The 14,572-nt window shown below is 46.5% G+C and overlaps 1 protein-coding gene across 1 annotated transcript in view; it reads left to right on the top strand.

Annotated features, from left to right (window-relative positions):
- The window catches only part of LOC130112639 (son of sevenless homolog 1-like), a 97,232-nt gene that overhangs the window by 40,995 nt on the left and 41,665 nt on the right, over positions 1-14,572 (top strand). Inside the window, exon 9 of the mRNA XM_056280090.1 lies at positions 8,316-8,443. Within this exon, the coding sequence (XP_056136065.1) occupies positions 8,316-8,443 (128 nt within the window). The remainder of the gene's footprint in view (positions 1-8,315; positions 8,444-14,572) is intronic.

Here is a 14,572-nt window from a genome sequence, read left to right on the forward strand (position 1 = left end):
CTAATACTGTTGGCTACTGGAAGCTGACCAGTACAAACACAGTCTTCTACTGTTGGTCACTGGAAGCTGACCAGTACAACCACAGTCTTTTACTGTTGGTCACTGGGAGCTGACCAGTACAAACACAGTCTTCTACTGTTGGTCACTGGAAGCTGACCAGTACAAACACAGTCTTCTACTGTTGGTCACTGGAAGCTGACCAGTACAAACACAGTCTTCTACTGTTGGTCACTGGAAGCTGACCAGTACAAACACAGTCTTCTACTGTTGGTCACTGGAAGCTGACCAGTACAAACACAGTCTTCTACTGTTGGTCACTGGAAGCTGACCAGTACAACCACAGTCTAATACTGTTGGCTACTGGAAGCTGACCAGTACAAACACAGTCTTCTACTGTTGGTCACTAGAAGCTGACCAGTACAAACACACTCTTCTACTGTTGGTCACTGGGAGTTGACCAGTACAACCACAGTCTTCTACTATTGGTCACTGGGAGCTGACCAGTAAAACCACAGTCTTCTACTGTTGCTCACTGGGAGTTGACCAGTACAACCACAGTCTTCTACTATTGGTCACTGGGAGCTGACCAGTACAACCACAGTCTTCTACTGTTGCTCACTGGGAGTTGACCAGTACAAACACAGTCTTCTACTGTTGCTCACTGGGAGTTGACCAGTACAAACACAGTCTTCTACTGTTGCTCACTGGGAGCTGACCAGTACAAACACAGTCTTCTACGGCTGGAGTTCACAGTATAATCAAAGTCTTAATTGGACACTGAGCAGCTCCGCGGGGCGTCCGATGCCTTGCTCAAGGCATTAGTTGAGATAGGAGAGAATCTTTTATTCTTGTCTTTGGACTTTGGGAGGAAATGAACACAACTCTGTATAAAAAGCCTGGGGTCAGACCAACAGTGCACTGGCACTGACCTTTTTTGATTGTGATATATATATATATATATATATATATATATATATATATATATATATATATATATATATATAATTAGTTGAGCACTCATAACACCATTGACGGTTTCAGAAAAAAAACCGCTATATAGTTATTCAATATACACTACCGTTCAAAAGTTTGGGATCACATTGAAATGTTCATATTTTTGAAGGAAAAGCACTGTACTTTTCAATGAAGATAACTTTAAACTAGTCTTAAGTTTAAATAAATACACTCTATACATTGCTAATGTGGTAAATGACTATTCTAGCTGCAAATGTCTGGTTTTTGGTGCAATATCTACATAGGTGTATAGAGGCCCATTTCAAGCAACTATCACTCCAGTGTTCTAATGGTACAATGTGTTTGCTCATTGGCTCAGAAGGCTAATTGATGATTAGAAAACCCTTGTGCAATCATGTTCACACATCTGAAAACAGTTTAGCTCGTTACAGAAGCTACAAAACTGACCTTCCTTTGAGCAGATTGAGTTTCTGGAGCATCACATTTGTGGGGTCAATTAAACGCTCAAAATGGCCAGAAAAAGAGAACTTTCATCTGAAACTCGACAGTCTATTCTTGTTCTTAGAAATGAAGGCTATTCCATGCGAGAAATTGCTAAGAAATTGAAGATTTCCTACACCGGTGTGTACTACTCCCTTCAGAGGACAGCACAAACAGGCTCTAACCAGAGTAGAAAAAGAAGTGGGAGGCCGCGTTGCACAACTGAGCAAGAAGATAAGTACATTAGAGTCTCTAGTTTGAGAAACAGACGCCTCACAGGTCCCCAACTGGCATCTTCATTAAATAGTACCCGCAAAACACCAGTGTCAACATCTACAGTGAAGAGGCGGCTGCGGGATTCTGGGCTTCAGGGCAGAGTGGCAAAGAAAAAGCCATATCTGAGACTGACCAATAAAAGAAAAAGATTAAGATGGGCAAAAGAACACAGACATTGGACAGAGGAAGACTGGAAAAAAGTGTTGTGGACGGATGAATCCAAGTTTGAGGTGTTTGGATCACAAAGAAGAACGTTTGTGAGACGCAGAACAAATGAAAAGATGCTGGAAGAATGCCTGACGCCATCTGTTAAGCATGGTGGAGGTAATGTGATGGTCTGGGGTTGCTTTGGTGCTGGTAAGGTGGGAGATTTGTACAGGGTAAAAGGGATTCTGAATAAGGAAGGCTATCACTCCATTTTGCAACGCCATGCCATACCCAGTGGACAGCGCTTGATTGGAGCCAATTTCATCCTACAACAGGACAATGACCCTAAACACACCTCCAAATTGTGCAAGAACTATTTAGAGCAGAAGCAGGCAGCTGGTATTCTATCGGTAATGGAGTGGCCAGCGCAGTCACCAGATCTGAACCCCATTGAGCTGTTGTGGGAGCAGCTTGACCGTATGGTACGCAAGAAGTGCCCATCCAACCAATCCAACTTGTGGGAGCTGCTTCTGGAAGCGTGGGGTGCAATTTCTCCAGATTACCTCAACAAATTAACAGCTAGAATGCCAAAGGTCTGCAATGCTGTAATTGCTGCAAATGGAGGATTCTTTGACGAAAGCAAAGTTTGATGTAAAAAAAATCTTATTTCAAATACAAATCATTATTTCTAACCTTGTCAATGTCTTGACTCTATTTTCTATTCATTTCACAACATATGGTGGTGAATAAGTGTGACTTTTCATGGAAAACACAAAATTGTTTGGGTGATCCCAAACTTTTGAACGGTAGTGTAACTTTGTAAAAGAAACACTCAACAGTAGAGAAAGTGCTCAACAAATAAGGAGCAAAATAATCCAGTGAGTCAAGTACATTCTTTATGAGAGAGTACAAGCCTGTTTCAGGCCATAAGCAATCATCGGCTGTCAATAAAGCTACACGGGAAAGAATATAGCATTTAATATTCAACAAATAATATCGTCACCGTTAGCGATCACATGATTTTGAATTTTTGAACGTTGCACCTCTCCCTTCCCCATTGGATGTGGTGCACGTGATGTGCATGACTAGGCAGTAAATGGTATGTTCATTCCCGAGTAGTTTTATTGACAGCTGATGATTTCTTATGGCATGAAACAGGCTTGTACTGTCTCAGCTCACTGGATTTTATATACATATATATATACATACACACACACACACACACACACACACACACACACATATATATATATATATATATATAGACACACACACACACACACATATATATATATATATACACACACACACACATATATATATATATACACACACACACACACACACACACACACACACACACACACACAGAGTGCATCCGGAAAGTATTCACAGCCCTTCACTTTCCCCACATGTTGTTGTTATGTTACAGCCTTATTCCAAAATGGATTAAATTCCTTTTTTTTCTCATCAATCTACACACAATACCCCATAATGACAAAGCGAAAAAGGTTTTATAGACATTTTTGCAAATTTATTAAAAATAAAAAACTGAAATATTGCATGTACATAAGTATTCACACCCTTTACTCAGTACTTGGTTGAGGCACCCTTGGCAGCGATTACAGCCTCAAGTCTTCTTGGGCATGAAGCTACAAGCTTGGCACACCTATATTTGGGGTATTTCCCCCATTCTTCTCTGCAGATCCTCTCGAGCTCTGTAAGGTTAGATGGGGGGTGTCGCTGCACAGCTATTTTCAGGTCTTTCCAGAGATGTTCAATGGGGTTCAAGTCTGGGCTCTGGCTGGGCCACTCGAGGACATTCGCAGATTTGTCCCAAAGCCACTCCTTTGTTGTCTTGGCTGTGTGCTTAGGGTCGTTGTCGTGTTGAAAGGTAAACCTTCTCCCCAGTCTGAGGTCCTGAGCGCTCTGGAGCAGGTTTTCATCAAGGATCTCTCTGTACTTTGCTCCATTCATCTTTCCCTCGATCCTGACTAGTCTCCCAGTTCCTGCCACTGAAAAACATCCCCACAGCATGATGCTGCCACCACCATGCTTCACTGTAGGGATGGTATTAGCAAGGTGATGAGAGGTGCCTGGTTTCCTCCAGACGTGACGTTTGGCATTCAGACCAGAGAATCTTGTTTCTCGTGGTCTGAGAGTCCTTTAGGTGCTTTCTGGCAAACTCCAAGCAGGCTGTCATGTGCCTTTTACTGAGCAGAGGCTTCCGTCTGGCCACTCTACCATAAAGGCCTGATTGGTGGAGTGCTGCAGAGATGGTTGTCCTGGAAGGTTCTCCCATCTCCACAGAGGACCGCTGGAGCTCTGTCAGAGTGACCATCGGGTTCTTGGTCACCTCCCTGACCAAGGCCCTTCTCCCCCGATTGCTCAGTTTGGCTGGGCGGCCAGCTCTAGGAAGAGTCCTGGTGGATCCAAACTTCTTCCATTTACGAATGATGGAGACCACTGTGCTCTTCGGGACCTTCAAAGCTGTAGAATTTTTTTTGTACCCTTCCCCAGATCTGTGCCTCGATACAATCCTGTCTCGGAGGTCCACAGACAATTCCTTTGACTTCATGGCTTGGTTTCTGCTCTGACATGCACTGTCAACAGTGGGACCATATATAGACAGGTGTGTGTCTTTCCAAATCATGTCCAATCAATTGAATTTACTGCAGGTGGACTCCAGTCAAGATGTAGAAACATCTCAAGGATAATCAGGGGAAACGGGATGAACCTGAGCTCAATTTTGAGTGTCATAGCAAAGGGTGTGAATACTTACGTACATGCAATATTTCAGTTTTTTTATATATATTTTTTTAGAAATTTATTTCTAATTTCTCCCAATTTAGTGGCCAATCGATCCCTATTTTAGCTCAAACACCCACCCTCGTACTGCATGCGTTCGCCAACTGCATCTCTCCGGCCAGCAGTCTCAAAGGAGACGCCTCGCCACTTCCGTGACAAGGCGAATCCAGGCCGAACCACTGCTTTTCCCGACACACCCACAGACGCATTCATGTGACGAACACAAGCCGACTCCGCCCCCCTCCTGAAGACAGCGTTGCCAATTATTGCTGCTTCAACGAGTCCGGCCATAGTCGGATCTCACGAGACCGGGGCGCGAACCCCGGTCCCCAGTGGGCAACTGCATCGACACAAAGCCAATGCTTAGACTGCTACACCACCGCGGACCCCAGTTTTTTATTTTTTAATAAATTTGCAAAAATGTCTATAAAACCTTTTTCACTTTGTCATTATGGGGTATTGTATGTAGATTGATGTGAAAAAAAAAGGAATTTAATCCATTTTGGAATAAGGCTGTAACATAACAAAATGTGGGGAAAGTGAAGGGGTGTCAATACTTTCCGGTTGCACTGTATATATGTATATACATATGGACTGGCGGCCTGTCTAGGGTGTCTCCCTGCCTGCCACCCAATGACTGCTGGGATAGGTTCCAGCATCCCGTGACCCTGAGCAGGATAAGCAGTTTGGATAATGAATATTATATATATTATATATTATATGTATATATTTTCCCCATGGGGAAATGACACTGCATTTAACCCATCCTAGCTGTGTAGCTAGGAGCAGTGGGCAGTCATCGTGCAGCATCCGGAGACCAACTCCAGTTCATCTTGCCATGCCTTGGTCAGGGCACAGACAGGAGTATAAACCCTAACATGCATGTCTTTTTGATGGTGGGGGAAACCAAAGCACCTGGAGAAAACCCACCACAGACAAGGGGAGCACATGCAAACACCACACAGAGGACGACCTGGGGTGACCCCCAAGGTTTCACAACCCCAGGGTTCTAATCCAGGACCTTCTTGCTCTGAGGCGACAGCACTCACCTACTGCGCCACCGTGCTGTTGGTGTTGAGACGGTGTTTACCACCAGATTAAGTTACCAGCTGCTGATGAACCCTCCCCAGTCTGAGCAGGGCCCTGCAGCCTCATACGCACTGGTGTGAATGGAAGTCTCCATGATGGCTGGTAGATATTTGCCGCAGTGCTCTAAGCTCCTTGGTTCAGGTTGAGGGTTAAGTCTTTGGTCATTTTTCTCCAGCTTACTCCAGGCTGAACTCTGGATAGCTCTGTTTCTGCCTCTGTTCTCTGCAAAGTGCTGTGTTTCTGGTCCTGTTTGATCGTTATTAAATCCTGCCTTTTCTCATCAACACCAGGCAGGAGTTTGTAGGAAATGCAGGGCTCCTGCTGTCACTCGGGGACAGTTGTTAGAACACCTGTTTGAAGTGGAGGGAGTCTGTTGAAGGGAAAACTAGTTGTCTTTAATGTTTGGGCATTTGAGCTTTTATCTGAGGTGTAGGAGAGAGATACTAGCACCACAGAGAGCCACCAATTATTTTAATTTGCCAAGGAAAATTCTTACAGCGGCCCCTTTCTGTTGGAGATAGAAAGGAGAAAGAGGCCTGGGATGTGACCAGTTCCTTGGTTCCTGTAAGGACGGATTTGTTCACTCACCAATATTTCAACATTTCGGCATCTTGAGGTAGTCATCCTCATTTTTTCCCCAAAGTTCAATGCAACAGAATGTCTTCCAATGTGCATTTTGAGCTGAACTGGACCAGAACCACCTCTAGAGGTAGAGCTTTCATAACGGTTTCTGTAGAACATCCCTGCTAACATGTTCTGCTCTCAACTTGAAACCTTGGCTAAAGTCCCTGAGGTCCTGTCAACATGGATCCCCACCATGTTAGATGACCCTGACATTAAACCAAACCATGTTTACTTTTTAATGGGCAGCAGGTAGCTTCAAATTCCCAGACAAAAGGCTGTGATTTCTTCAGCAGTTGGGTTTCATACTGCAGATCCTGGAGTTCCATTAGAAACACATGATCCTGAATGTGCAAAACAGGTTCACGTGCGGGTTGCAATTTTTGCGGTCGCAGAATTTGGTTTAACATCAACATCAAGATCATCCAGTGGTGATGTTGGCATTTTGTAGAGAGAAGACTGATGAACCTGTCATCTGACATGGTCATGTTGGACAACATGTCAGTCGATATCAAGTTTTTGATTCAATCTAGTTAACTGTTACATAATGTTACGCTTTCTATTTTAGCACTTATTTCTTTTGACATGTGGGTTCCTTGCATGAATATTGCAGCGCAAACACTCGTTTGCAGCAGCCTCACCTAGAACCGGTTTGGGAAGATGGCGGTGTGAACTTAGGTTTGCGGTGGCCTCACCCAGTACCGTCCATGCAGTGTCTTTGTCCATGTCTTTGTTTGATGGCTTGGAGAGCTGGCGCTGGATCGGCTGGAAGAGCTTGGTCTGCTGTGTCCTGTGGACCCAGGGACCACGGCCCTGCCTGGAGCTGCGCCCGAAGGCGGTCTTGACAAGATGCGGAAGCAGGGCAGGCTAAGCTATTTGCTAGCCCATGCAGACCGACAGTTCCAATAACATCAAGGGCGGTCTGGCAGCAGCGCCTGGTGTTGACTTGTGTTTTTGGTGTCGTCGTGTGGAGTGCGGGGAGGTGTGTCGAGGGTGTCTGGCTGGGAGAGCTGGCGCTGGATCGGCTGGGGGAGCTTGGTCTGCTGTGTCCTGTGGGCCCAGGGACCACGGCCCTGCCTGGAGCTGCGCCCGAAGAAGAAACACCGTGGAAGCCTGCCCCGCTAACTGCTAGCCCATGCAGACCGGCAGTTCTGACAGTCATCCTGGCTGGCATTCGTTCCCTTGGACAGTGATTTTTTTTGTTTTTTTGTTTGTTTAGTTTGGATATATGTGTTAGTTTGAATATGTGTGTTCTTGTAGTTCTTGGATGTGTTTTTGTCTGTATGTTGTACTGCTGTGGGCTGGGGGAAATGGCATTTCGTTTCATTTCATGTGTGCAAGTACATGAGGTGAAACGACAAATAAAGTGTTCCTGATTCCTGATATGGAACAACATATCAGTCTATGTCAAGCTTTTTGGTCCAACCTAGTTAAATGTGAGATCATGTTAAGCTTTCTGTTTTAGCACCTGTCGCTTTTGACGTGGGTTCCTTTTACTTCATCTTCTTCTCTTCCTTTTGGGGCAGACGATGCATTTCCTGTGCCCATACATGAGAATGTTTGGCAGTTGATGTATAGAGGAGCAACTGCATAGCGTCAATACATTGAATACTTGTTACTCCAGAGCTGTGAGTGGGAAAAGGAATTAAATATGGCATTTTTACCATGAGAGAAATAGGAAGTACCACTGTGAACGTTGGGGTGTATTTTGGAAGCTGTGTTGGTGTTTTTTTTAGAAGCTGCAGCTTTGCAAAGGGAATTCCAGTAAAAACAGGGAGGCTTGGAGAATAAGAAGGCTGGACGGAGGAACAGAACAGCTGCTAATCTGCCTCATGAGTTCAGCCTTACAGATCCCCCTCCCCCTCCCCCAGCGGATAAACCACCTGACCTCTCCCCCTCCCCTCTGCTTTCCCTCACAGCAACTGGAAGAGAAGAGCGAGGATGAGGAAGACAAGGAGTGTTTGAAGCAGGCCATCACCGCCCTCCTCATCCTCCAGAGCAGCATGGAGCGCATCTGTTCCAGGAACCTGGCCAAGAGGAGGGTCAGGTAGGCCTACATCACCTCCTCAGCACCTTCTCCTCTGGTGCCCCCTGTCTTCAACCCCCCTTCCTCCCCTCTACAGATACAGTTCCTCCTCTGCCCCCCCCCCCCCATCCGTCTTCCCTTTCCCTCACTTATCATCTTTGCTCTCTTTCTCTTGACTGCAGTAAGAAGTCTTACATAAAATCACAAACCTGGTCATTTGTAAAAATACAAATACAACCAGCCGTCACCTTGTGTTATCAATGTAGAATAATGTTCAGGTGTGGAGTGATGAGGTCTAGTGGGCAGGTATGGAGTGATGTGGTCTAGTAGACAGGTATGGAGTGATGTGGTCTAGTAGACAGATATGGAGTGATGTGGTTTAGTAGACAGGTATGGAGTGATGTGGTCTAGTAGACAGGTATGGAGTGATGTGGTCTAGTAGACAGGTATGGAGTGATGTGGTCTAGTGGACAGGTATGGAGTGATGTGGTCTAGTAGACAGGTATGGAGTGATGTGGTTTAGTAGACAGGTATGGAGTGATGTGGTCTAGTAGACAGGTATGGAGTGATGTGGTCTAGTAGACAGGTATGGAGTGATGTGGTCTAGTAGACAGGTATGGAGTGATGTGGTTTAGTAGACAGGTATGGAGTGATGTGGTCTAGTGGACATTTATGGAGTGATGTGGTGTAGTAGACAGATATGGAGTGATGTGGTCTAGTGGACAGGTATGGAGTGATGTGGTCTAGTGGACAGGTATGGAGTGATGTGGTCTAGTAGACAGGTATGGAGTGCTGTGGTCTAGTGGACAGTTATGGAGTGATGTGGTGTAGTAGACAGGTATGGAGTGATGTGGTTTAGTAGACAGGTATGGAGTGATGTGGTCTAGTGGACAGGTATGGAGTGATGTGGTCTAGTGGACAGGTATGGAGTGATGTGGTCTAGTGGACAGGTATGGAGTGATGTGGTCTAGTAGACAGGTATGGAGTGATGTGGTGTAGTAGACAGGTATGGAGTGATGTGGTCTAGTAGACAGGTATGGAGTGATGTGGTCTAGTGGACAGGTATGGAGTGATGTGGTCTAGTAGACAGGTATGGAGTGATGTGGTCTAGTGTACAGGTATGGAGTGATGTGGTCTAGTGGACAGGTATGGAGTGATGTGGTCTAGTAGACAGGTATGGAGTGATGTGGTTTAGTAGACAGGTATGGAGTGATGTGGTCTAGTAGACAGGTATGGAGTGATGTGGTCTAGTAGACAGGTATGGAGTGATGTGGTCTAGTAGACAGGTATGGAGTGATGTGGTTTAGTAGACAGGTATGGAGTGATGTGGTCTAGTGGACATTTATGGAGTGATGTGGTGTAGTAGACAGATATGGAGTGATGTGGTCTAGTGGACAGGTATGGAGTGATGTGGTCTAGTGGACAGGTATGGAGTGATGTGGTCTAGTGTACAGGTATGGAGTGATGTGGTCTAGTGGACAAGTATGGAGTGATGTGGTCTAGTGGACAGGTATGGAGTGATGTGGTCTAGTGTACAGGTATGGAGTGATGTGGTTTAGTAGACAGGTATGGAGTGATGTGGTCTAGTGGACAGGTATGGAGTGATGTGGTCTAGTAGACAGGTATGGAGTGATGTGGTAGTGGACAGTTATGGAGTGATGTGGTGTAGTAGACAGGTATGGAGTGATGTGGTCTAGTAGACAGGTATGGAGTGATGTGGTGTAGTAGACAGATATGGAGTGATGTGGTCTAGTGGACAGGTATGGAGTGATGTGGTCTAGTGGACAGGTATGGAGTGATGTGGTCTAGTAGACAGGTATGGAGTGATGTGGTCTAGTGGACAGGTATGGAGTGATGTGGTCTAGTGGACAGGTATAGAGTGATGTGGTCTAGTAGACAGGTATGGAGTGATGAGGTCTAGTGGACAGGTATGGAGTGATGTGGTCTAGTGGACAGGTATGGAGTGATGTGGTCTAGTAGACAGGTATGGAGTGATGTGGTCTAGTGGACAGGTATGGAGTGATGTGGTCTAGTGGACAGGTATAGAGTGATGTGGTCTAGTAGACAGGTATGGAGTGATGTGGTCTAGTGTACAGGTATGGAGTGATGTGGTCTAGTAGACAGGTATGGAGTGATGTGGTCTAGTAAACAGGTATGGAGTGATGTGGTCTAGTGGACAGGTATGGAGTGATGTGGTCTAGTGGACAAGTATGGAGTGATGTGGTCTAGTGGACAGGTATGGAGTGATGTGGTCTAGTGGACAGTCGACTGCAGACATCATAATGAAGACAGGTCAGCACCTTTAAATCTGGTCAGCTCTTTACCGTCTGGGAACAGACTGGATTTTAAAAGTGTAGGAATGGGGTCACATTTACATACTTACCTGGTCGCCTCACAAATACACACAAACACACACACACACACACACACACACACACACACACACACACACACACACACACACACACACACTACCAGTAATCTGTAGGAAAGGCGTTTAAAGGTAAACAGTGATCATACATTAGTGTGTGTGTGTGTGTGTGTGTGTGTGTGTGTGTGTGTGTGTGTGTGTGTGTGTGTGTGTGTGTGTGTGTGTGTGTGTGTGTGTGTGTGTGTTTGTGCGTGTGTGCGTGTGCGTTGCGCACGTATGTACATGTACATGTATCAAACCAACCCGGTCCCAGTGCTGTCCGAGCCCCCCTCCCATTCCTTCACCCCCACCCCCTTTCCCTCAGGACCCAAAATAGCCACCGGGGGGGGGTCGTTGGTCACTGGGCTCGGTGTTGTGAAAGGGAAGTTGCGTCAGGAACTGGGCTGTGCTGCTGATGTGTTATTGTTCTGTTAGGAAGACAGAATAGGCCAGCAGAGAGAGAGGGAGGGGGAGAGAGGGAGGGGAGAGAGACACACACAGAGGGAGAGAGAGGAGGAGAGGGGGGAGAGAGAGGAGGAGAGGGGGGAGAGAGAGGTTTTGCTTCACATGAAGTTGGAGTTGGATGTGTGGGAGCTGAAGCAGCAGCAGACAGACAGACAGACAGACAGACAGACAGACAGACAGACAGACTATGGTGGAGCAGCGATTCGGGACTGAGGACAGGAGACTATGAGGACGTAGGTGACAGACGTCACCTTGTTTTCCTGCCTGTCCTCCGCTATTGTTTTCATGGGGAAAGGATGGCTTATATTACGGTAGGTGTGCGCCGTTGTACGACATCAGATGTGTTGCCGTGTTTAATAAAGGCTTCAACGTCCCAGACTGATGACTTCTACTGCAACTTTGTTTCTTTAGCACGGCGGCAACAAAGTGGTGGTTCTGCCTGCAGAGCCAGATCAGTCCTGCTAGCTTGCGTAAGACGCGTCTTAGCAGGGGCTAAACAGAATTAGCGGCCGGCCTGTACCAGCAGTCCTTTTGTGTCTGAACTCAGTAAGAACACACTTTATTTTTCACAACAGTTGTTGACTTGATGAAAGAGCGTGATGACATGTTTTGGGACGCAGTGTGAGTGGTGTGTTGAGTAGAACTGCTGTTACTATTTCCTGTAGTACCTATTGTTTGTGGAGATATTGTAATATGGCCATTCCCCTAGAGGTGGCGCTCTGTAAACTAAGCCATATCCCAATGTTCCTCTTTGAGATGTCGCTATGAAGACAGGCTTTCCTGCCAACTCCTTCCTCTCCTCCTCTTCCTCTCAGGATGGCAGACATGCATTTGAGAGGGAGAAATAAAGTGTGAGCTCCTTTTTTACCGAGGCTGTCCCGTAGCTCGAACTGACTCTGACGTCTGTGCCGAACTCCCGACTGTCTGTCCTCCTTCCTCACATCTGCCCCGAAGAGAAGGAGACCTGCCTGTAGTCTGAGTGATCTGAGTCTACATGGTTTAATGGTGGACCTGATCAGCTGAACTGCTGCCTTAACAGATTCTTAAACTTCATCCTGCTGCAGTGCTCACAGAGCCGCCTTCTGCACCACTTTGATATATACTTTTTTTTTTAAGACTTTTCCCCCTTTTTCTCACCAATTGTACCCGGCCAGTTACCCCACTCTTCTGAGCCGTCCCGGTCTCTGCTCCACCCCCTCTGCTGATCCGGGGAGGGCTGCAGACTACCACATGCCTCCTCCCATACATGTGGAGTCGCCAGCCGCTTCTTTTCACCTGACAGTGAGGAGTTTCACCAAGGGGACATAGCATGTGGGAGGATCAGGCTATTCCCTCCAGTTCCCCCTCCCCCCCGAAAAGGTGCCCCGGTTGACCAGAGGAGGCGCTAGTGCAGTGACCAGGATACATACCCACATCTGGCTTCCCACCCACAGACACAGCCAGTTGTGTCTGTAGGGACGCCCGACCAAGCCGGAGGTAACACGGGGATTCGAACCGGTGATCCCCATGTTGGTAGGCAATGGAATAGACCGCCACGCTACCCGGACGCCCCCTGCTTTGATATATACTGAGGATGAAACAAACTCTCAGTAGTGAATATCAACGTTTGATCGCTACACTTCCACCTGGCTTCTTTTTGGCAGTTTTGAACTTGTGAATTAGAAAGCTGAATAGAAAAGCCAGAAACTGAGAAAACATTGCAGGAAAGATTCTTCATGCTAGCTAGAGGTAGACAAGTTGACATGATGGTGAAAAAACATTATGTGGAGGAAGAGTGATGGAAACTGAACTGTCAGATTTCTCCCGTGGAAATTAATTCTTGTCCTTCTGTTTCTGCTTCTGGATGTTTTGGAGGGTTTGTCCTGCACACAGGGAGATAACCAGTTGCTTAAAGCCAGCTGACCTGCATTTCAGTTTTTTCATCTTCTCAAAAGTTCACTCAAAATGAGTTTAATACCAACATGGGGTCGCCGGTTCGAATCCCCGCGTTACCTCCGGCTTGATCGAGCGTCCCTACAGACACAATTGGCCGTGTCTGTGGGTGGGAAGCCGGATGTGGGTATGTGTCCTGGTTGCTGCACCGGCGCCTCCTCTGGTCGGTCGAGGCGTCTGTTCAGGGGGCAGGGGGAACTGGGGGGAATCGCGTGATGCTCCCACGCGCTACGTCCCCCTGGTGAAACTCCTCACTGTCAGGTGAAAAGAACTCCACATGTATGGAAGGAGGCGTGTGGTAGTCTGCAGCCCTCCCCGGATCGGCAGAGGGGGCGGAGCAGAGACCGGGCTGGCTTGGAAGAGTGGGGTAATTGGCCAAGTATCCATACCAAGTACAAAAAAACCGAGTTTAATACCTGGAAAGAAACATGGCTGAAGGCTCAAAACTCCCCGATAAAGCTTTTGTCTTGTTTCATCGTCAGTAGTTCATCATGGCTGAAGTGGGTTTAAAGGAAGCGTAAAGTTGTGGTAAAAACACTTTTAGGAAGTTATATTGCAATATATCAACTCATGCTGGTGATATGAAATAAAGAGTTCATCCAGCTCATCTGCGTCTCTGAAAGTCAGTTTTAATCAGGATGTCTTCATCATGGAGGACGCCATATAAACTATGAGAAGGTGTCAGAGAAATCCTGCGGATGTCTTGTGTTAATGCTCTGACGTCACGTGGGCTCAGCACACGGCCAGTAATACTGGGAGCACTGGGATGGCACCTCATCACATCAGGTGTTTGTTAAAGGACGCTGACTGCGTTTACATGCACAGATAAGGCGAGCTACGGTTACAGCTTGATCAGGCCATGTAACTGGACTACTGTCGTTGTCCCAGTATGCAAGAACCGGTGAGACTCAGTTTATTGATGGAAGTATGTCCGACCCCGGTACGGTAGGTGGCGATATGCCCCCTTTCAGCTGGTTGCTATTGGATGAAAGAGTGCTGCAGGAACTATGGATCATGCACAGAACGCTTAGGCCAGTTTGGGGCAGATTGAAGCGTATACATGCCAGAGTAAATCCATCCCCAACCGCATCATCTAGGTGTGTTAATCCCACTTCCAGAAATTCAATCTAGTACGATTTCAGTCGGACTAACACGTTTACATGTACTTTAAAAGTCCAGATTTAGTCGGACTAACACAATAAATCCACTTTTTCTAACACCATGTAAAAGTCATCACTGTCGGTGTGATCCATACTGGCTGCCTTCCCAGTCCCTTTCTACCATCCGGTCTGTGGAAGCTGATTTTGGGCTTTACATGTTTTGTCTCTTCTGTATTGAAGAGT

The sequence above is a fragment of the Lampris incognitus genome, chromosome 5, assembly GCF_029633865.1.
Source record: "Lampris incognitus isolate fLamInc1 chromosome 5, fLamInc1.hap2, whole genome shotgun sequence".
Lineage (NCBI taxonomy): Eukaryota > Metazoa > Chordata > Actinopteri > Lampriformes > Lampridae > Lampris > Lampris incognitus.